Below are 24,424 nucleotides of genomic sequence, written 5' to 3' on the forward strand. Positions count from 1 at the left end.
ATAATAGAACGAAACAACTTGAGAGGGAAATCTTCCGCTAAGAAAACGAGAATAATCTGAAACGTGTTTAGCTGGAAGCGTTGATATCAAGAGCGTTTACAATGACCGAGCATAACTACCTGAAATAACGAAACGTTATGGCGATCGTAAATCCGTAACGAGTTTCAACCTTCGGACTTTCCCGTAAATCATATATTTTGCAAACCGTTAAATCGTATTCGATTATAGAACGAAATTTCAGCTGCTGAACTATGCACGGTAATTAGGAATGTAAATACGTTATGAACATATTACCGACATACTAATGAGCGCCACGAGAGGATATAATCAAATGTAATTGTATTATTGGGTCCATCGGGAACCATTTTCTACTAATATCCTGTGGCTTAAGCGTGGGATTTTAAATGGAAGTTAAACTTTATTGCTTACTTCCCAGCGACTGCTATTTTAGTACCACAGACTTGGGAATTTCAAATTAGGGCGACGTTTCATAAACTCTTTTGCGATGATATACTTTGTTGAATTATGAAGAATGAGATTTATGACGTACTTAAAATTTTGTGTGCAAAGCACTGATTAATTGGCAATAGAGGAGGTTCCAATGTGGGCGTGGTACTAAGAGGCGTAGTGCTAAGGGGCGTGGTATTAAGAGGCGTGGTGCTAAGGGGCGTGGTATTAGGAGGCGTGGTGTTAAGGGGCGTTGCAATGGGGACATGTGACAATTTGGAGCGTGGTACTAAGGGGCGTGGTATTAGTAGGCGTGGTGTTATGGGGCGTTGCAATGGGGACATGTGACAATTTGGAGCGTGGTACTAAGGGGCGTGGTGTTATAGGGCGTTGCAATGGGGACATGTGACAATTTGGTGCGTGGTATTAGGAGGCGTGGTGTTATGGGGCGTTGCAATGGGGACATGTGACAATTTGGAGCGTGGTATTAGGAGGCGTGGTGTTATGGGGCGTTGCAATGGGGACATGTGACAATTTGGTGCGTGGTATTAGGAGGCGTGGTGTTATGGGGCGTTGCAATGGGGACATGTGACAATTTGGAGCGTGGTACTAAGGGGCGTGGTATTAGGAGGCGTGGTATTAAGGGGCGTGGTATTAGGAGGCGTGGTATTAAGGGGCGTGGTATTAGGAGGCGTGGTATTAAGGGGCGTGGTATTAGGAGGCGTGGTATTAAGGGGCGTTGCAATGTGGACATGTGGCAATATGAAGCGTGGTATTAAGGTACGTGATACTATGGGGCATCGTACTACAACGCGTAGTATACTAAGGAGCGTGGTTCTGAGAGGCGTGGTACTAAAGGGCGTTGCAATGTCGATATGTGACAGTATGGGGCGTGGTACTAAGGAGCGTTCTACTATAGTGTGTGGTATACCAAGGGAAATGGCACTCAAGGGCATGTTACAGACGCGGCAATGAGAACCTGAGACGTTGCAATGAGACATGTGGCATTGCAGACTGTGGTAATATAAAATATAGTATTATAATGAGCTACAAATGCTATCACTGATGACAGCAATATAACAAAAATCTACTGTATCCATGACAAATTTCTGAATTTTACAACCACTCCAGAAATGTATTCCATACAGTAATACGTCACAAGTGTCCATGACGTGAAAGCATACAATCCATTTAAATTTATAAATATTCACTCGTAACGTGTAAAAATTCCAATATGCAATCTAATCAAACGAAATATCGCACTCTGATTTTTCCCCACCGCTTATCGCACCAAATCATTCGCTATTTGCACCAACAATTTTTCAACACGAAACGCCGCACGTAATCAACGAATTACAAAAATTCAATATTTGCTCAACAAACTGAAGGTTGTCTAAACCGCGTATACACAGCGATAATCAATCATGTGATCCCGTAAATACGTATCGTTTTGCGAGTCTTATTGACATTGGATCTGTGAATTTTTGAGAGAACAACTTTGTACGATGTTCTCTTTTCTATTTTAATGCGGGAAAAGCTACAAACATAAAATAATAGTAGAAGAATCGAGTCGAAGCGGATTTTCAACGAGAGCCGACAACTCGATTGTTGCTATCTTTTATTTGCATTGCACTCGAAATAGATCCGTTTTACAATCACGATAATTCCTCGGACTCAGTTCGTTTACAATAGAGCCTCGCAGTGGCTGGCAATTATTTTTTTGTCAGCTGTGTGATCTCGATGCGGAAGTGCGATAAAATCTCTTTGCCGGCCGCGAAATCCAAACAGAAAATTGAAATTCCCTCGCTGAGAAGATACACATCGCCGGTTACATTCGAACCATATTTTATTTATGTTTATTTATCGGATCTCCGCTTTATGCGGAATGCAATAAAATTTCGCACTTTAACGTTACTGAAAACCGACGTTTCACTATTTACAGTTACCATTCGATTTCTGCGCGTTAATCAATCCCACTCTAATTAATTTTCAACGGCGCAAACGGTGATTACGTTGCGAACGCGATTAATATCACGGACGCGTGTCTTGGCAGGAAAACTTTGCGTTGGAGAACGCAGTTTATATTTATAGGCAGAAAGTTCTTTTTTTGTAATGCTACCGAATTGTTATTATTGATCTTATCATTCTCAAATGTATTTTAAGTAAATTAAAACCTTTTTGAGACTGGTTAGAAATTTATAAAATTAGGTTAGGTCCTAACTTTAACCTAAAGTGGTTTCACAATTCGCAAACTTCAATTACAGTAATTTATAATGATTACATGAATGTTATACGTATTTGAAACTGTGAAAAATAACTGGAAATAGGAATTAACCATAAAATTGTTAGGTTAGGCTATGTTTGAATTATACTAACCTTAACTGAGGTTAGGTTTCATAATTGCCTCAATAGTAATCTCTAAATATTACATCAACACTATATGTCTTTGGAATTGTCTAAAATAATTAGAAATAGCAAATGGTCATATAGTGGAAAGGTTAGGTTATATGTGAATTATCCTAACCTTACCTAAGGGTGGTTTCTACATTGGCAAGTCTCTACAGTGATTTCTGAACAGTACATCAATGCTATAAATCTTCAGAATTGTCAGAAATACTTAGAAGTAGCAAATGGCCGTATAGTCGTAAGGTTAGGTTATATGTGAATTGCCCTAACCTTACCTAAAGATGGTTGCTACATTGACAAGTCTCTGCAGTGATTTCTGAACATTACATCAATGCTATAAATCTTCAGAATTGTCAAAAATACTTAGAAGTAGCTAATGGTCATATAGTGGAAAGGTTAGGTTATATGTGAATCATCCTAACCTTACCTAAAAATGGTTGCTACATTGACAAGTCCCTACAGTGATTTCTGAACATTACATCAATGCTATAAATCTTCAGAATTGTCAAAAATAATTAGAAGTAGCAAATAGTCATACAGTGGAAAGGTTAGGTTATATGTGAATTATTCTAACCTTACCTAAAGATGGTTTCTACATTGACAAGTCCCTACAGTGATTTCTGAACATTACATCAATGCTATAAATCTTCAGAATTGTCAAAAATACTTAGAAGTAGCTAATGGTCATATAGTGGAAAGGTTAGGTTATATGTGAATTATTCTAACCTTAACTGAGATTGTTCCAAAATTAACAATTTTTAATGACAGTAATTTCTCATTGATCACATCAACGTTATAAATCCTTGCAATTATTAAAAATAATTAAAACTAACAAACAGCCATGAAAACATTTAGGTTATGTCAACACAACAACACTTCAATTCCGCAACTAATTTCGCTCGCTAAACCTAGATTCTCGAGCGAAGGCAAAACAACAAAAAGATTAAGACTGATAGCAAAAGATATAGGTTAAATGAAATCGAAGCATAAAGCTCTTTAGAGATTTAATATGAAAAGGTACCGAAACATTTGAGGTATCCAATCTGGTGGTAAACGATCAGAAATCGCGAACGATTGCGAAAGGTCGGGGTGAAAGCTCGGTATCGATCACGGGCTGGCGTGCCGCACGGTTGTTAAGGGTGTTTATCACCTACGCGCTCTTCAGGGTCGCCAGATTTGTGTCAAGAACTCGTTCTTGTACTCGTGCGCGATATGCGGCACTAGCTGCTGGAAAAACGCTCGTCGAACGAGCGTACGCGGAAGAATTTACGAGCCCACAAACGCGGATATCTCAGGCGTAAAAGTCGTCGCCGCGTCTTCTTTTTAGAGGCGCTTTTCAAGGATGAAATACCGAGGCCTCGACATTTCAGTGAACCGCGCCTATTCTCATTCAAACTGTTCGACTCAAAGTCGCATCCTTTCAGTCCGAAAAGAAAATTGAAAGTATAATGCCCGTTACGGCATAAAAGTCACCATAAGTAACCCCACGAGGGGTCTCACTTTTGATAACGTCCCGTATTAACATATTATCAGCTATTCAAGATCTCCTTTCATAACGCGTTTATTTTGCACGAGGAAATTTATTACAAACCGTTTTCACGAACGCACGCAAACAGACGTATTTCGAAAAATATGGTTCGGATGTTAGGTTCATCGAATTCGCAGAAACGCGAGCGATTTCCCTCAAGAATAATTCGACCTCCAGTTGCTAATGGATTCTCGTCGTGTGGTCGGTAAGCTGCACTACGAGCAAGATGCACATCGATTACATTAGCATTAGGGCCAGCAAGTGGATCGGATTTAATAAACCTGGCCGGATATAATCTTAAAGGGGTATTACATGACCCCGGCTTATTTCCACGAGGCTGCTTTGCAAGGGTGTGCCGCGACGAAGGGATTATTGCGGCTTCTGTTTATTAGCGATGTTCAATTTTGATTTTCCCTAACATCTAATTAAACGGACAGTCGCGGTTCATGTTGGGTCATACAACGATATCATATTTGACATCAAATCTTTTGATAACATAACATTTCTACATTTATGATTTACGAGTACGAATGAAGAGAATAGAAGAGAAATTACAGGTGGTTGATTCAATGGCGTGGGCGTGGAGTCTCTACTGATAAGTGGAACACTATGCCATAAAACAGTGGGTGGCCAGATAAGTAGATTGTAGTACCGGATACGTAGCCGGTCAGACGAGTAGCAGAAGCCAATGATATCTCAAGTGGTCGTACAAGTAGAATCAGACGGTTAGGTCAGTACAAGTGGGAACTGATCAGACATGTAGGTAGAATGGAGAAGGTTGTTAGATAGACTGGAAAATGATCAGATAAAGTAGAATAGGTACATAGTCAGACAAGTAGAATTGGGTGCTGACAAATGTGGTGATCAGACAAATAGAATGAGAAGCTGATCAGACAAGTAGAATAGGCAGGTAGTCAGACAAGTAGAACTGGATGCTGACAAATGTGGTGATCAGACAAATAGAATGGGAAGCTGATCAGACAAGTAGAATAGGCAGGTAGTAAGACAAGTAGAATTGGGTGCTGACAAATATAGTAATCAGACAAGTAGAAGAGGAAGCTGATCAGACAAGTAGAATAGGCAGGTAGTCAGACAAGTAGAATAGGTAGGTAGTCAGATAAGTAGAACTGGGATCTGGTGAGACAAGTAGAATTAAATGCTGATAAGACAAGTAGATATGGTGGTGGTCAGAGAAGTAAATAGGGTGGACAAGTCGATAGAGTGGTGGTTAGACAAGTAGATAGAGAGATGATCAGATTAGTAGACAAGGAGGTGGTAAAACAAGTAGACAGTGTGGTGGTCAGACAAGTAGACAGTGTGGTAGTCAGACAAGTAGACAAGGAGGTGGTCAGACAAGTAGACAAGGAGGTGGTCAGACAAGTAGACAGTGTGGTAGTCAGACAAGTAGATAAGAAGGTGGTCAGACAAGTAGATAGAAATGTAGCCAGACAAATCTATGTATTCATGACCAAGCAAGTGGAATACCAAATTGATCAGACAAGTAGAATTGAGTTCTGCTCAGACAAGTAGATGAGAAGATATTCGACTAATCAAATAGAGTAGTGGTCATACAAGTAAAATGCAAACCTAGTAGAGATTGAACAATAGCTACATATTCCAGTGGTTCTATAACACATCAGACAAGTGGATTCCAGTTCAAGATGCTCACTTGAGGCAAGCAGTATGGAATCCCAGATACCACAGGTTGCCACACAAGTGGAGCATACACGATAGTACATAATGTAGTTACACAATCATAAGTGTTGACATCTGAAATCCAAACGAGTAGAACAAGGCCATTACTGGTTTAACTGATCAGACAAGTAGTATAGGTAGAAGTGATGATGATGATGATTAGTTTTATGGGCATCGACTGCCATGGTCATTAGCCCAAGGTAGAAGTGAGCAGTGTATGTAAAGGTACAGTAATTTGAAAGTGGTATAGTATCTTGAAAGGCTATGTGATCAAAAATAGTTTAAGCTCTCGAATACTTTAGGTAGTCAGACAAGTAGTATAGGCCAGAGTGAACAGACTAAACAACTAAAATATTACGTGTTACTGTGTCGTAACTAGTCAGACAAGTAGTTCTGGGTTCAAGGAAATATTTAACGAGTAGTATAACCTCTCGAATAGGGATGGTCAGACAAGTAGTATAGACCAGTGTGTACAGACTGAAGAACTAAAATATTACATGTTACTGTGGTGTCGTAACCAGCCAGACAAGTAATTTTGGGTTTAAGAAAATATTTAACAAGTAGTATAACTTCTCGGGTGGTCAGACAAGTAGTACGAGGCAGTGTGAAGCAACCACAGAAATATTGAAGACTATGGTATCGTAATTGATCGGACAAGTGGTTTGTTATTTGACACTTGACACATATAATCTGAACACCAGCTGATCAAGCAAATAGAAGACGATTGACCACATCTATAGACTCAGCAAAATTGAATCTCCTAACGCAAATATTAAATTTAAAATATCAGACCATCTTCCTTTACTATTTTAATAAACTTTCTTTGATAGAGTTTAATAAACTTCTTTCTGTTTGTAAGACTCGTATTAATCGTACAAACTACGAGTGATATAATAGTTTGACGACTGTGATTTCAAATCTTATCGTATCGTCAATAATTCCTACACTCTCGAGTGTAATAACGCACAGTGCGAATTGCCCCGAGTAAAAAATTAGCCGTCGGGTTTTAATTAGCAATCGATATCTTGACTCACCTCTTGTTACGATCGACGTAATAGCGACGCGAGTGTCGTCGAGGACGATGACGACGTCTGTCAATATGAGGCAGACCAATCGACGCAGTCTCCTTCGAATTTCGTCTAGAATCGACGCGTTCGCGATTATCCTTGCTAAGCGAGTCTCTCCTGGTATTCAGCTTTTGATCCTGCTGCTCCTTCGACTTGATCATCGTCCAGATGAAGAACAAGAAGGCGATCATCGTCGCGTCTTCGGTCATTGCCTCTCTTCAACTCATTTTTCAAGGTATCGTCCATCGTCAACACTCACTTTTCCCTTCAAGCTAACACTTCCGAGTTTCCCGAACATTTTACTCGTTTATAATTAGTATTTAAGTTCTAATTCCATGCTTAACTCTGTTTCAATGAAGGTAAAGAAAGTATGGGAACCAGGCCACCTAGACACCATCGACAAGCAGATAACACCCATTATTCCCCAGGATTTAGAACAATAGCCGTTCAATATTATTCCAGAACAATATTTATTGTTCTCCGCCTATAGACAGGAACGCGAGATGCCTATTTTTTTATTGAAAAACGCAGGAAGCCACGAAGGACGTTCACATTTAGTCGATTCTCTTTGTTCAGTTGCCTCGTTTCTCTCAACTTTTACATCGAACTGTTTTTCAAAATGGTGGTAATACAAAATGGTGGAAATACAAAATGGTAGACACAAAGGCTTTATTAAAATTCTAGCTTCGTGCTTTTCAATTTACGAAAAGGCAGATTTTGTTCCGTAACTTGAAATATGACCAATATTTTCACGTTGACATATTTCCAAGTGGTGTCAATGGAAACAGTAACGTTAAAAATCGTTATAGGAAATATGACACTCGGCCATTTTGAGGTTACGTTCGATAACGTCAAAGTGCGCCAAAGGCATTCATCGGTTTCGACTTTTTTCGACTTGCTCCTACAATTTAGACCAATAGAATCGTCATAACGGGAACGTTATCGATGTGTCGACAAAAAATGAATGCAACACGCGTCGATGATATTTCCAGTCGTTCGATTTTCTAGCTAAGGGCCGGGATGAATTATTGAGCCACACGGAGACGTTTATGCGTGCGGAACAACCTCGTTCTGGTATATTGGCCGGCACAATGGGAATATCACCGCCTGTGACATTTCTGTTGTGCTATTATTATCGCGGATAAGGCGATCCTTCTGAAAACTTGATTTACGCGGTTTCAAATTTTCTTGCTGGCTGGAAATTTAAAAAAGGAGGTATTGATCGATGCTTTATATTTGACGATTCCTTCTGTGGGTCACTTGTGACAGAATCGGTGGAAGAAATTCAAAATTGTTACAAGAATTAAATATTCGGGATCATTTTTTAAATAGTTGTTAGATTAGAAGATTAAAAAAAAATTCTTTCAGTGTGGGTCACTTGTGACAAATGTAAAAAATGTACCACAGCAAAATTATTGCAAGAATGAAATACTTTGGGTCAGTTTTTAAATAATTCTTAGGTCAAAAAATTTTCAAAAAATTCTTTCAGTATGGGTCATTTGTGACAAATGTAAAAAATGTACCACAGCAAAATTATTGCAAGAATGAAATATTTTGGGTCATTTTTTAAATAATTCTTAGGTCAAAAGATTTTCAAAAAATTCTTTCAGTATGGGTCACTTGTAACAAATGTATAAAATGTACCACAGTAAAATTATTGCAAGAATGAAATATTTTGGGTCATTTTTTAAATAATTCTTAGGACAAAAGATTTTCAAAAAATTCTTTCAGTGTGGGTCACTTGTGACAAATGTACAAAATGTACCATAGTAAAATTATTGCAAGAATGAAATATTTTGGGTTATTTTTTAAATAACTGTTAAGTCAGAAGATCTTCAAAAAATTCTTACAATCATTGTGGGCCACTAGTGAAATAATGATATGTGACAAATGTGGGAAAGCATACTACAGTCAAGTCTATTCATTGCAAGTATCAAATTAATATTTTTGTTGATTTTTTAAGGAGATCAGATGGTGGTCAGACCAATAGATAAGGAGGTGGTAAGACAAGTAGATAGTGTGGTGATCAGACAAGTAGATAAGGAGGTGGTTTGACAAGTAGATAGGAGTGTGGTCAGATAAGTAGATAGGGATGTGGTCAGACAAGTAGATAGAGAGAGGTGGTCAGACAAGTAGATAGGGTAGTGGTCAGACAAGTAGATAAAGAGGTGGTCAGACAAGTAGATAGGGTAGTAGTCAAACAAGTAGATAGTGTGGTGATCAGACAAGTAGATGGAGACAGATGGTCAGACAAGTAGACAGTGTGGTGGTAAGACAAGTAGACAATGCAGTGATCAGACAAGTAGATAAGGAAGTGGTCAGACAAATCTCTGCATTTGTACATTAATATGCAAAAAATTCTTCAATTAAAAGACATTTAAAAAATGTTTCCAATCACTCTAAACCTTGTCTGGGACATAAATACAAAATCTACCAGTTATCTAAAAATTGAAGAAGTCCTCAAATTATCTAAAAATTGAAGAAGTCCTCAAAATATCTAAAAATTGAAGAAGTCCTCAAATTATCAAACTCTCTAATGAATGAGTACTGGAAGAAAATTGAAGAAACACAATAATTAAGAATGAAACACGCTACAGTAAGTTATTCTTACTAAAATTACTATCAAATGAACAAATACTTGAAAATAAATAGTAGAATTGAAGATGAAACACCCCGATTACAGTATCCTTAAATACTTCATAGTTCGTGTTATCTTAATCCTCAAACCTCGGCTTGCTAATAGCTCTAGATTCGATTAATTAATTGTTAAAGCTATCTCTCGAAACTAATCCCAGTTTCTCTTTTAACCAATTTCTTCTTTTTGTTCCACAAATTCAAAGCAGTCGGAGTAATAATTCAGCACGGAACTTCTCGGCCCTCTTCAACTAATTTCTCCCCATTTGCGCTCAGAATTAAACCTCAATCCTCCCTCATCTCCAAAACCAACACCCTCCACGCTTTTCAAACCATTTTACCGTTCCTCTACGAATTTTAAACGATTCTACGATAATCCTCCCCGCGGGAGAAGTTCATCAGAAAAATTCATCCTCCATCAACCTACTTTATTTTCTACTTCCTGAATCTTAGAAACGTTGTTGACGACGTTGTAGACTCTGATTAAATGCGATACCGACCAATCAACGTTCTGACTCTTTGTTCCGCGATGGCGGATCGTTAAATATTGACTGTCTGTGGTATCCTATGGAACTCCTAGTCTCGTTTGTACCACGGCATTCCCCGTTGCAACGAATCGGAGTTATTAATATTTGTGAAGCACTCGGGCTGACTTCTCAGAGATTCATTTCATCCTTTCGTTAGAGGATTCTTTTTTAAACAATTTAGACTTTTGCAGGTAGTTTTCACAAGTTTTTGTTGTCTCAAAGACAGTTTGTTATTCATTGTTTATTTCGTCTTGTGACATTTTTAAATTTGAAGTCTTTGGGTATACTTTGTGATGTCCTAGTAGTTGCATCTCAGAAGTACTTTGTCAGTCATCATTTATTTTATCTTGTGATGTCTTCATTTTGTGACATTTTTAATATTTGAAATCTTTGGGTGTACTTTGTGATATCGCAGTTACATCTCAGAAGTACTTTGTCAGTCATCATTTATTTTATCTTGTGACGTCCTCATTTTACTTTGTGACATTTTTAAACTTGAAGTCTTTGGGTATACTTTGTGATGTCCTAGTAGTTACATCTCAGAAGTACTTTGTCAGTCATCATTTATTTTATCTTGTGATGTCTTCATTTTGTGACATTTTAAAATTTGAAATCTTTGGGTGTACTTTGTGATATCGCAGTTACATCTCAGAAGTACTTTGTCAGTCATCATTTATTTTATCTTGTGACGTCCTCATTTTACTTTGTGACATTTTTAAACTTGAAGTCTTTGGGTATACTTTGTGATGTCCTAGTAGTTGCATCTCAGAAGTACTTTGGCAGTCATCATTTATTTTATCTTGTGATGTCTTCATTTTGTGACATTTTAAAATTTGAAATCTTTGGGTGTACTTTGTGATATCGCAGTTACATCTCAGAAGTACTTTGTCAGTCATCATTTATTTTATCTTGTGACGTCCTCATTTTACTTTGTGACATTTTTAAACTTGAAGTCTTTGGGTATACTTTGTGATGTCCTAGTAGTTACATCTCAGAAGTACTTTGTCAGTCATCATTTATTTTATCTTGTGACGTCCTCATTTTGCTTTGTGACATTTTTAAACTTGAAATCTTTGGGTATACTTTGTGATGTCCTAGTAGTTACATCTCAGAAGTACTTTGTCAGTCATCATTTATTTTATCTTGTGATACCTCATTTTGCTTTATGAAATTTTTAACCTTGTTTAACCTTGTGAAAACTGGGTTCTTCAAACTATCTTAAGAGTTTTGAGACATTTGTGAATGCTATGGCAGTCTGTGATATCTAAGTTGACATTCCAACTAGAACCTGAAGTTTGAAAAAATTTCTCAACCCTCTTTCTCAAGAGTTTCACCCATAAATTTTCAAGAACAATAAACCAGAAAAATTTTATTCATTCTCCCAGTGTCTTACAAATGCGACTTTACAGCGGTACTAAAATGGAAACAAGTTTAACATGAATTCTCTGAGAAACTGTGAAGAAATTTGATGAAAGGAAATTTAAAGTGACATGAACGAGTGTAAGAAGTCCGACGTCAGTTTGATGGCAGCAAATTTGAAAAGACATGAATAGAAAAGATGGGAATCTGAATTTGAAAGTGGTTATGAAACTTTTCTCTTTGAAAACAGGTTCGAAAATCAGCATATTGGATCAAGTTCGAAAGTTCCCAGCGTGTGTGCGGAATCTGGTGGAAGATTTGCTTAAAAAAGCAGTCTCACCCGTTGGGTATCCCCCTAATTTGCGATGCAGAGAGGCTATGGTCAACCGTGAAGGGTGGTCGGGATTTTTCAATAGAATACGGGATCCCGTGGGTACGGATCGATGGAATCCATTAAGAGAATTGAAATTCCTGGCCACGAACCGCTCAACAAGTACTCGGTTCACGGAACAATGCACGTAGCGTGAAAGACTATCGTCGTTCGATATCTCGATTCAACGGTTATTGATTTTGAATCTTCGATCTGCCGGCTATCTCCGACAGAGAGATAATAACGTTGATTTTTAAAGGGTTTTCGACTCCCTTTGTCAGCTCTGATCGAAAACTGGATAACTTAGAATCGAACTGAAAATCAAGTTTGAAATTTTTCGTTCTAATTGCTGGGCTTACAGCTCGTTAGTTACGATTAATTATTTTCTGGCGCGTGTGGAATTTTACACGGTCACGCTTAAAAAGACGTTAATTGCAATTAAACGAGCGCGCGGATGATCAAGAGTCTGGTAATTGCAGTTTAACTATGTGTTTTAAACAGGACAACTTTACAACTTATCGTTACGTTAGGGGTCTGTTCGATTTGACGAGTTTTGTTTTATTTTATAAATCCTTGTTAACGTTATTATTAAATATTGTTAGATTACAAAGGTAAGTGCAAACTAATTGTGCAAACTTATAAAAATGATCTTCGTTGAATTTTATGAAGAGGACTCATTTTTATGAAACGTTTTTTTTTTTGAAAAATTATGAATAGTAATTTTAATAATATTCTGACAATTTACTTTTGTTATATAATTATTTGAGAATATCTATTTTATTGATGTTAAGTGAAAATGCTATTATAAATTTAATTAGCGGTCACTTATCAAGCAGTCACTTATTAAACGGTCACTTATCAAGCAGTCACTTATCAAGTGGTCACTTATCAAGCAGTCACTTATACACCAAAGTCAAATGTAGTGATTTTCACTTCAAATCAAGCATTTTATGATAATATTCTAATCGCTCACAATTGTAATGAAAATATTTATCAGGAATAATTTAAAACTTGCAATTAAATGCAACCGATCGATTAATAACAGAAGAACAAAATAATTTAAGAACAAAGAAAATTAAAAGAGTAAAACAGTAAAAGTTCACTGGGACAAATTATTGAAAATCTAATGACTGTATTTCACTAAAATGAAAAGTGTATTCAACACAAAAATAATGTGTGAGTAATGGTTTAAATCTGACGAGTCTATTAATACCACAGAAACATAATTTAGTACAAAAATAAAAAACGATAACAAAGGTTCACTGTAACAAATTATGAAAACACTTGATAAATGTCAAAATTATTTCACGACCAAAATATCAATAATATATTAAAATTAATCGCTTCGTCACAAAATTATCACTATCATAATAAGTTTACTACAATAAAAATAAAATTTGCAAAAATGTGCATTGGTCTGTCGATAAACTGCAATAAATAAAGTCACAGCACTAAAAAAAATACTATCACAAAACACGAAGTTTTAAATTGAACACCGGAACGTATAAAACGAATAAATTGCATCAAAAACCGTCGATCGTAGAGCGTTCCAAAAATACGCGTCACAATATTAAATCGAAAAACACGATTATAAAAGAAAACTGCTCGTTTAACACGATTAAAGACTCTTTGATAGTTCACTTTGATAGTTCGTCGAAAATTAATGGAATGTGGAGCGGAATGCGTATAAAAATTTCGGGAAATGTCGCGTTTGAGTGGAATCGCGAGGTGCACCACCACGTGAATCGAGGTGAACTAAGCGCAGCGACGCCAGGCGTCGCGGCACGACCTCGAACGGGAGCACACGCGTCTCTTGTTGCACGCTCAAGCGTAACGACGCTCGTTTCCGCGCCGGAAGCGACGCTTATCGTCTTCCTCGAGGTTTCCTGCCGAACAATCCTGTCAATATACTTGTTATCCAATTATAATCATTACCCTAAAAATTCTCCATCCTTCATTATCACAATTTTAGCTATTTAAATTTCGTTTGATTTACAGATCGAATTATAGTCATTTACACAGGGTACATCATGAGTTGGTATGGGAGGTCGATATGAAATAACAGAAATCATAATATGTGTATTAGAGAAGGTTTAGGGTTAGGGAAATCATAGGGAACATTAAAAAGTTATGGGTAGGTTGAATTTCTGGATATCAAGGTTTGGTCGGTTTCTAGGTTATGGGTGGATTTCTAGGTTTGAGGTAGACTTCTAGGTTTTACTAGGATAGATTGAATTTGTGGATTTGCAAGACAAGTCTAGGGATATCGGACACCTTGTGATTATAAACCACTTGTGGTGGTTTTTACATTTGGGGTCATAGGAAGTGTATGTCAAGAATGAGTAGGTCGAATTTCAGAATTTCTAGGTTTCTATATCTATATTCCCTCGGAACAAATTTCTCAGGATACCTAGAGTTCCCATGGTTCTTTCCGGACCCCTAGATTCCCTATATATCCATAGTTTCAGTCATCAGTGCCTCTAAGTTCGCTAGGACTTCCAGTCCCTTGGATCTCCACATCCCCACACTCAATATCCATATTCCCTGACAACTATAGGTTAGTATACCTAGTTCCCATGATTCCTAAAGTCTTCTAGACTTCTAGATTCCCTATATATCTACACTTTCAGTCACCAGTGCCTCTAAGCCCTCCAGTCTGCTAGGAGGATCTTCACAGTCCCTTAGATCCTCAGGTTCCCACATCTCCACATTTAACATATTCCTTGTCCATTACAAGTTAGATACCTAGTGACGCACTCGTAACGCACTCTTGATATACTAGTGACGCACTCGTGACGCACACTTGATATACTAGTATAGGACACCTATACTTCGCCATAGTCCCCAGAGTCTCCACAGTTCCAGACCCCTAGATTCCCTATATATCCACAGTTTCAGTCTCCAGTGCCAAGTTCGCTAGGATCTCCACAGTCCACAGTCCCTCGGATCCCCAGGTCCCCACATCCCCACATTCTCTACAGTTCCCGAATTCCCCAGATTCTCACAGTCCTCGGAATCGCCATATTTCCTAGCTTCCCAGAATCCCTACGTTTCCTCGGATCATCACAGTCTCTACTGTAGACAAGCCAGGAGTTGGCGCGTAGGTCGAGCCAGAGTAAAAGAAGCCACTCGCTCCACCTATCCACCGTGAACACTTCCAGTTACATTTCGGCAAATAAGAATAATGACCATAACTGCTGAACGTGATTCGCGCTATCTCGAGACGTTTGCCGACTGTCATTTTTGGTCTAATTGGTATGCGAGCCAATATACCGAAACGGCGTCCATTTTTCTATTCCGTAGCTCTACACAGCTGAATCAACCTGTGGGTTGACAGCGGTAGAACGGTTAGCCATAATCGCTTGCTATTAATTCGAATGCAAATTTATTTCAATGAATAATTAACCTGTATGCAACAGATTCCAGTGAATTCATTAAATCGATATAGAAAATTACTTTATTAAATACAGTGGGAAATGTTGGAGGAGGGAATTGTTAATGTAGGTGGGGTCAATTACGACCCACGTAAGAGAAGTGTATGCATATAGTTTTGTGTAAAGGAAAAGTAGTAATGATACTGTTGTTAATCGGTGTACATCAAAGGAATATTAATTGGTTTGATGGTCGGCGTAATTTGTTCATTTAATTGAACTTGATATGCTATTAAAATGCTCGAAGGTTTTAGTACTGGCAATGCCGCTAATTAACAATCGAGAAAATTAAATTGCTCCAGTTGTGATTGTTGAAACTTCGCAAACATGATAATTTAATATTACTGAAACGGCTAAAATTTTTGTACATTTTTAAAAGTTAAGATTAAATCAATCCATATTTTATTATTATTTCTCTATTCACAAGCATTAATTTCTTAATCACCCCATTATATTAACAATTACTAATTATCAAATCGATTTATTCTTAGTCATTGATCATGATAGACCCAATCATCGATTCAATCTTTCGTAACAGCAAAAAATATTTGATGCAAATTTATTTTGCATATTCATGTTTTACCCATGTAACGTTAATATTATAGTCAATTAATTCCTGCGGTAATTAAATCATTCATTACCGGGCGCATTATGCATAAGTCAGAATCAACACGTTGTTCCTCGTGTAACTAAATAATTTACCATTCAGTTTCCCTTCAAATACGTCCAAACATTCTTATCTTCATACTCTACAATCTACGTTCTAGCACAGAAAAATTCCCATGAACGATAACATTTGCACCACGACATTTTAAATAACAAATACTCTTATTTCACCTTATGAGTCACAAACATTATCACAACAACACTGCGCACGTTTCGGATCATAACACTATTGATCACAACGTTTAAATTCCATCAGAATTTCGCGAATAAAACCTCGCACGAAAGAATTTTAGTTACTCCTGCAACGCGATACGAGCGGCACGTTGAAGAGGTCACCGATAAGAAATTTCACGGGTATCGATTCATCGATCACAATGGTCGGTCGATTTCGAAACGAAAGTAGATCAATCTGCGTTTCGAGCTGCTCTCGTGGCGAGGACAAACTAAGAGAACGGCTGAAGCGGAACTGCTGAAAATCCGTCAGCGAGAGCGAGAAGGAAAGAAATCGATTGTCTTGCGATATCTTCGCGCGCTTTAAATGCGAGTCACCATTAACGTACCTACGTTGTACGGAACCCGTACTCTTCCCGCTCGCTTTAATTATTCTTTAATCTTCCAATGTGAACCACAAAAATTACCTTTAATAATCTTGACATTTGACATTTGACATAACCTGACATTTATATCTTAATACAAATACAAAAGTATAATCTTAAATACAAAAATAATTTTTATTGTAAATAAAATGTATTTGAATTTGCAAATCACTGGTGTAGTTATATTTTGAGGAACCTTGTGTTTCCCGCCAAAGTTGGTTCTTTACTCTTGTATTAAAATTGCAAACTTTAGTAAGTGACACTAAGAATTTATACTGTAAAGACTGTATTTATACTATAAACCACTGACGTAGTTATATTTTGAGTTGCCCCACTTGTTCATTTTTTATTTTTTCACTGAAATTTCAAATTCTCTAGCAGAATTATATTGTAAGAATTATATATTATAAAATAGTTAAATTATAAGCCACTACTGAGGTGATAAATTACAAACCACTGACGTAGATGAAATTGAAGATAACGCTGACTTTCTCATAAAATCACTGATTTTCTACTTTTTTACAGAAATTTCAGCAGAGTCCAGAACGAATTCTGTAAAAAATAGTATTCAATCTAATTCTGTAAACTGACGTTACAATTCAAGATATTCCTCGAACTCTCCCCGAGAAATTCGCTGATTCCCTACTTTTTCCCTGGAATTGTAAAATCAACTTACAGCAAGAATTCACCGCAAAGAAAAGTATTTAAACTTTAATCCACTGACGTGATTCAAGATACTCCTCGAACTCTTCCCGATAAATTCGCTGAATCTTTACTTCTCCACTGAAATTATAGAATCAACCTATACCGAGAATTGGTACTGCAAAGAAAAGTATTTGAAGTGTAAACCAATGACGTAGGTATATTTTGAGGCACCCGGGTCTTTGCACGTTTGTTGTCAAATTTTTCACTTTCTTTTTAGTGAAATTGTAAAATGAAAGGCACGGATTTATACTGTGAAGAATAATATTTAAATTATGAACCAGTGACATAGTTATATTTTGAGGTACCTTGGTCTTTGCACTCTTCTTGTCAAATTTTTCAATTTTCTTTTTAATGAAATTGTAAAATGAACACCAAGGATTTATACTCTGAAGAATAATATTTAACTAGAAAACCAGTGACGTAGTTATATTTTGAGGCACCCTGGTCTTTGCACTCCTCTTCTCAAACTCTTTAATTTTCTTTTTAATGAAATTGTAAAATGAACACCAAGAATTTATTCTGTGAAGAATAGTATTTAAATTGTGAACCAGTGACGTAGTTATATTTTGAGACACCCTGGTCTTTGCACTCTTCTTGTCAAATTCTTTAATTTTCTTTTTAGTGAAATTGTAAAATGAACACCAAGGATTTATACTGTGAAGAATAATATTTAACTAGAAAACCAGTGACGTAGTTATATTTTGAGGTACCCTAGTCTTTGCACTCTTCTTGTCAAATTCTTTAATTTTCTTTTTAGTGAAATTGTAAAATGAACACCAAGGATTTATACTGTGAAGAATAATATTTAACTAGAAAACCAGTGACGTAGTTATATTTTGAGGTACCCTAGTCTTTGCACTCTTCTTGTCAAATTCTTTAATTTTCTTTTTAGTGAAATTGTAAAATGAACACCAAGAATTTATTCTGTGAAGAATAGTATTTAAATTGTGAACCAGTGACGTAGTTATATTTTGAGGCACCATGGTCTTTGCACTCTTCTTGTCAAATTTTTCAATTTTCTTTTTAATGAAATTGTAAAATGAACACCAAGGATTTATACTGTGAAGAATAATATTTAACTTGAAAACCAGTGATGTATATTTCGAAGCACCATGGTCCTTTATACTTTTCCCGCCAAATTCCTTATTTCTTCTCATTTTGAAATTTTAACTTTTCAAGCATGCCAAGAATTTGCATTGTAAAATATTAAAACTGCACCACTGACGTAGTTACATTTAAAGCTACCCAAACTCAAATTTAATCTCCTTAACAAAAATAAAAAATTTCGATTCTATACAAACTATTTAAATTACGAACAATTAATATAACTGCAAAGTACTTTGGTCTTAAAATTTATTCCGTGAAACTTTATTCGTTGCTCTCTCATTAAACCCCGTATAAATTAAGAAGATTAAAAAAATATTCTTGCACTTAAATCATAAAATATTGGATTTAAAGGTGCGACCAAATTTTTAAAATCTTTCGAAATGTATATACAAATATTTTCCTAAGGTAAATATACTTAAATCTTCGTTAACACGAGTATATGAGCTGCCTCTTTAAATAACAGACTTACGTAACGCAACTTTCATGTCCTAGTCATTCAGTAGTTGTCCACTTACCTGTAACAGAAAAAAGAACGAAATAATTAGTATTATTATTACCGACAAATTTATTCCTTCAAAGGGTCAAAGCTGACCCGTGTAAAAATGTACATAAATAGATTAATAGAATCGTGCAAACATTGATGGATGACATCAAACAAAGGTGACGTTTAGTGGACATAATCAAGTAACAGCTATTCTTTTTTTTAATGAAATATTCATGCGTGGACATAAGTAATCGAAAGAACGATCGTGTAAACGTTACGTTCATTATACAAGCTTTACGTCACGAATTATCATCGTGTTACCATTCTGTTACACGTGACGTACGCACACATACGACGCGCGACAACTGCTTGAATAATAATATTTTAATGAGGAAAAATTGTGTCGCGCTATCAACGTCACTAATGCTTCATTGTTTCACTTCGCTTTCAATTCATTCCTACTTTTTCTATTGTATTATTTCAACTGCGATCGATTTTTAACGATCGATAAAAAATTAACGGTGATTGGAAGCAGTAAAGTAATTCTTAATAATCCCTCAAATCTCTTGGAACATCATAAATTTTTTAATTAAATTTTGTGCTTCATTTGCAGTAACTGCTTTGGAGAATTTTATTAAGAATTCATAAAAAAATTTATTTATTTTCTTTTAGTTTTTAAATTATTTTTGAAATGAATAATAAAATAAATAAATTTATTTTCACTTTGTTGTAAACTATTTTTGAAATGAATAATAAAATAAATAAATTTATTTTCACTTTGTTGTAAACTATTTTTGAAATGAATAATAAAATAAATAAATTTATTTTCACTTTGTTGTAAACTATTTTTGAAATGAATAATAAAATAAATAAATTTATTTCCTCTTTCTTGTAAATTATTTTTGAAATGAATAATAAAATAAATAAATTTATTTCCTCTTTCTTGTAAATTATTTTTTAAATGAATAATAAAATAAGTAAATTTATTTTCTTCTTCTTGTAAATTATTTTTGAAATAAATAATAAAATAAGTAAATTTATTTTCTTCTTCTTGTAAATTATTTTTTAAATGAATAACAAAATAAATAAATTTATTTCCTTTTTCTTATAAACTATTTTTGAAATGAATAATAAAATAAATAAATTTATTTCCTTTTGCTTGTAAATTATTTTTGAAATGCATAATAAAATAAATAAATTTATTCTCTTTTTGTTGTAAATTATTTTTGAAATGCATAATAAAATAAATAAATTTATTCTCTTTTTGTTGTAAATTATTTTTAAAATGAATAATAAAATAAATAAATTTATTTCCTCTTTCTTGTAAATTATTTTTGAAACGAATAATAAAATAATGAAATGTGTTTCTAGTTTAATAAGAGACTGAACAATTAATATTAAACGAGATAAATAGTAATTTCATTTAAATATTTGAATCCTAAATTCTATTTCCTATTCAATATTTACCCGAGAAGTTCACCAAGACTTTATAGAACTCGATTTTCCGCCGGCGGAAGTTCAATTTTTATCGAGATTCAATATTGCAAGGAATTTCAGTTTGATCGAAGTAAACTTTAAAACTGGGAATTCGTATTAAACGAAGTTCATATTGGAAATTGTTACCAAGAAAATTCGATAATTGCATCAATTTTCAGTTTTCAGAAAAGCTTATTTACAACCCTTCAGAAAAGACCCTTAACCGAAATTATTTTCTTTGAGGACAGAAATTTACTAACACTTTTTTACTGTAAAAAAAATCTGTGCCATAATTTGCGAATCGTTCCAAGAAAATAACCATTAATAGCCAAGGAAGGATGCTTTGCAGTCATTCATATTGAACCGAACTTCCGGTTCCTCCATTTTTTGGCAATAACTTCCGCAACTTGTACAATTTAACCTCCACATGCCGTTAGACACTCAACATGTCTCAACGTATGTCATCGAATTTCTTTCCTCCCAAGAAAACGTTTTCCAATTCCTCTTCGTTTTCCCAGGATTCAATGGTGCCCCATAAACATGGCGGACGCGAGAAAAGCAGCTTAACCTACATTCGTTGCACGCAAAACGATAAATCTTGCGTTTTGACTACAACGGCATTGCAATTCCCCTAACAGGCTTATAAATGAAGCATGAAATAAGCGATAAAGAACGAATTAAAAACTTCCTTTGAAATGTTTATTCCAGACGTAAAAACACCTTTTTATCTCTAACCTAGTTCCCTCGATTTTTTCGAATATAAACATTCGCGTTAATATTCAAGTATTTACGGCTTTCGATATTTGCTCAAAGAAAATGGAATAAAATTAAATTATTAAAACGTGGCAAGAAGTTGGGAGCCTTGGAATAAAAATGATGGTACAAAAAATATTGAACGGAGTTTACATTATTCAGGGGGAGAGGAAAAACGCCACAGGTGGACGTTTTGGGAAACGTTAGAACAAGCGACTATCGGTAAGGCAGATTTCTATATTAGCGCCGGTTGTGTCGGTAATGCAGAGTTCTGTAGTCAAGTTTATCGACGGTGACCATACAATTCTTTTAACATAAATTTTGTGAAATTTCTATATCTTCGCATTGAAATTTTTGAGAGGTTCTAGGGAGATTCTAGGAGGACCTAGGAAGCGAGGTTTTAGGAAAGATTTGAGGCGATTTGTTCAATGTGAGGTATTTGTTTAATTGACCTAGGTCCCTATCCTCTGAGCTCCCTAGGTCCTTTTAGATTTCTTAAAGTTCTTAACATTTCACTAGGGCTTTGTCTCCTTCTTCTATGTTCTCTTGCTATGTAGGGTGTTTTAAGAAATAATCTCTACGACTTCTCAGATTAACTTTTCTTAGCTCACAGCAATCTTTCGCTAGTTCTATTCCACTCGTACCGTGATGGACAATGAGACACTAAGTTACTAGATGGCGTAGTCAGTCGGTTCTCTTGAAGCTCACGCTCAATACTTCAAAGTACAAAGCAAAGAAACTAAAATTATCTGAACGAACGTTCCTGAAACCATCCAAAATTCAGTACCCAATATTGTGTCCTCCCATAAAAGTGTGAACAGTTTAACGTTGCAAAACTCCATTGATCCGTCGCTTACTCGTAAATAAGAGCTGAATGAAGTATGAAATTGCAAAGGCGATCTGAAAGCGTTAGATAAATAGAATGACCGCGCTAACGAGGCCTATTTTGTTTTTCTAATCGAATACAGCGTGTCGCGGATAAGTGAAGTCAGCACAAGGCTGACGGAAGAAAAAAAACGAGCCGAGTCGAGGGTCGGAGGTTAAGTGGTTGAAAGATGGAGGTGAAGGGGTGGCGAAAGGGGCGGGGCGCTGCAGAGATTCCCTGATACGCACCTGGCCACGCGCATTTGAGGGCATCAGTGACGTCAAAGCACGACGGTGGAGGTTCTCGATTACGTCACTGGCCCAGCCAGCCTCCAACACCACATCATCGATCAGTTTGACCCCGATGGTGGGGATAGAGGGTGAAACAGGGGGCTACAAGGGGGCCACGGGATTCGAGGAAATATCACTAATAGCCGACTCGCGGTCTATTAATTAAATTTTTGATTAGTCGACGGATATTTTAGTACCACCACTACCGCTCCATTACACTCGGATCGACGCATTTCTCAAATGGGACTTTTTCCATCAAATATTACAAATCTTATACAAATATTAGAATTTTATACAAATTTTGCTAACATTTTGTTTCAATTTTTCCTTCTGGTAAAAATGGTGTAGAGTTAGTACTTTATGTGCACTATTTGATAGTGTGTTTTCTTAATTCATGGAGATGTACAAATTTTTAATTGAACAAAATTTTGTGAACATATTTTCCTATCAATTTTTCTTCTGGTAAAAATGGTGTAGACTAGTTAGTTCGTGTGGACTATTTGATAGTGTGATTTCTTAATTAATGGGGATGTACAAATTTTTAATTGAACAAAATTTTGTGAACATATTTTTGTATCAATTTTTTCTTCTGGTAAAAATGATGTAGACTGATTATTTCATTGTTACAAATTTTTAATTGAACAAAATTTTGTGAACATACATATTTTCGTATCAATTTTTTCTTCTGGTAAAAATGATGTAGACTGATTATTTCACTGTTATAAATTTTTAATTGAACACAATTTTGTGAACATACATATTTTTGTATCAATTTTTTCTTCTGGTAAAAATGACGTAGACTGATTATTTCATTGTTACAAATTTTTAATTGAACAAAATTTTGTGAAGATATTTTTGTACCAATTTTTCTTCTGGTAAAAATGGTGTAGATTAATTATTTCTTCTGGACTATTTGATAGTGTAATTTTTTAATTAATGGAGATGTACAAATTTTTAATTGAACAAAATTTTATGAACATATTTTCCTATCAATTTTTCTTCTGGTAAAAATGTTGCAGTGTAATTTTTTGATGCACAAATGTTTAATTGAACAATATTTAGAACTAGAAATTGAAATACAGGAGAAATATAAGTTCCTGAGATAAGGAAATACCAATTCGCATCGGTGCGATGCCAGTTATTTTTTAATAAGTACAAATCGAACAGAAATTTTCCCGAAGGAATTTTCAATGAACATAAATTTTCAGCGGGATAATTTGAGATAGTTTTGTGTACAAGGTATTTTAACAAACGAAACTCGTTCGCTTGGGAAAAACGGTTTGTTCGAGAATCCCCTCTTTCAAGAGCAAACAAGACGAAAATTGAACGGAACTTCTCGAATCTACTTCACCAGAGCAAAGAATGTGAACTTTCCCAGCAACGGTGTCCCTTTTATTGACTTTTCTTCTTCCTATTTCAACGAAAAATTTCCACCGAACTTTCCGACAAAAGCGTCAACTTTTAACAAGTCTTCCGAGGATACGTCATTCTTGAAAATCCTGCAACTTCCCAGACGTGGATCACAGAAATTTCATGGGAGATATTCAAGCAGAAAAGTAACCCTTGAATACTTCGTACTAAATTAGCGTTCTCGAATTTGATACTTTTTCTGGTTATTTCACAAATCTCTCTTTTCTTCAATTCATTAATATAACGCTGTCGAGATCTCGTTACGGTTACCACCAACAAGGTAAAAGAAGGAATTCAAGACTACTCGTGTTCATTAATCCCGTTGCTTAATTAATTTCAAGGCAAGCATGTCAAGAGATAAAGCCACTGTTTCGCCAAGTTGCTAAAGGAATAATGAAAAACTGCACACAATGAATAAGTTTCTTAAATCGTTTTTGAAATCGTTATTAGCTGTTTGAGGTTAGGTGTTATATTCATTGTAATGTACTGACACACCAGGTGTGTCATATGGTACTTATTGGTTATGAGGTAATGACACATCAGGTGCGTCATATACTACTTATTGGTTATGAGGTAATGACTCACCTGGTGCGTCGTAGCCTACTTAC

General features: G+C 35.7%; 1 protein-coding gene across 19 annotated transcripts in view; it reads right to left on the bottom strand.

Moving 5' to 3' along the window:
• The window catches only part of dnc (phosphodiesterase dunce), a 437,944-nt gene that overhangs the window by 94,503 nt on the left and 319,017 nt on the right, over nucleotides 1–24,424 (bottom strand). Inside the window, exons 1-2 of one of the 19 annotated variants that reach the window (XM_076540892.1) lie at nucleotides 16,302–16,593; nucleotides 7,111–7,488 (exon numbers count right to left, since the gene is read on the bottom strand). The exons of 15 other annotated variants lie outside the window; for them this stretch is intronic. In XM_076540892.1, the coding sequence (XP_076397007.1) occupies nucleotides 7,111–7,352 (242 nt within the window). In that variant the 5' untranslated portion in view covers nucleotides 7,353–7,488; nucleotides 16,302–16,593. Of the gene's footprint in view, nucleotides 1–7,110; nucleotides 7,530–16,166; nucleotides 16,281–16,301; nucleotides 16,594–24,424 lie in introns of those variants that run through there. 3 more of the 19 variants (XM_076540889.1, XM_076540890.1, XM_076540888.1) reach the window with 3 other exon arrangements.

This window comes from Megachile rotundata, chromosome 16, assembly GCF_050947335.1.
Source record: "Megachile rotundata isolate GNS110a chromosome 16, iyMegRotu1, whole genome shotgun sequence".
Lineage (NCBI taxonomy): Eukaryota > Metazoa > Arthropoda > Insecta > Hymenoptera > Megachilidae > Megachile > Megachile rotundata.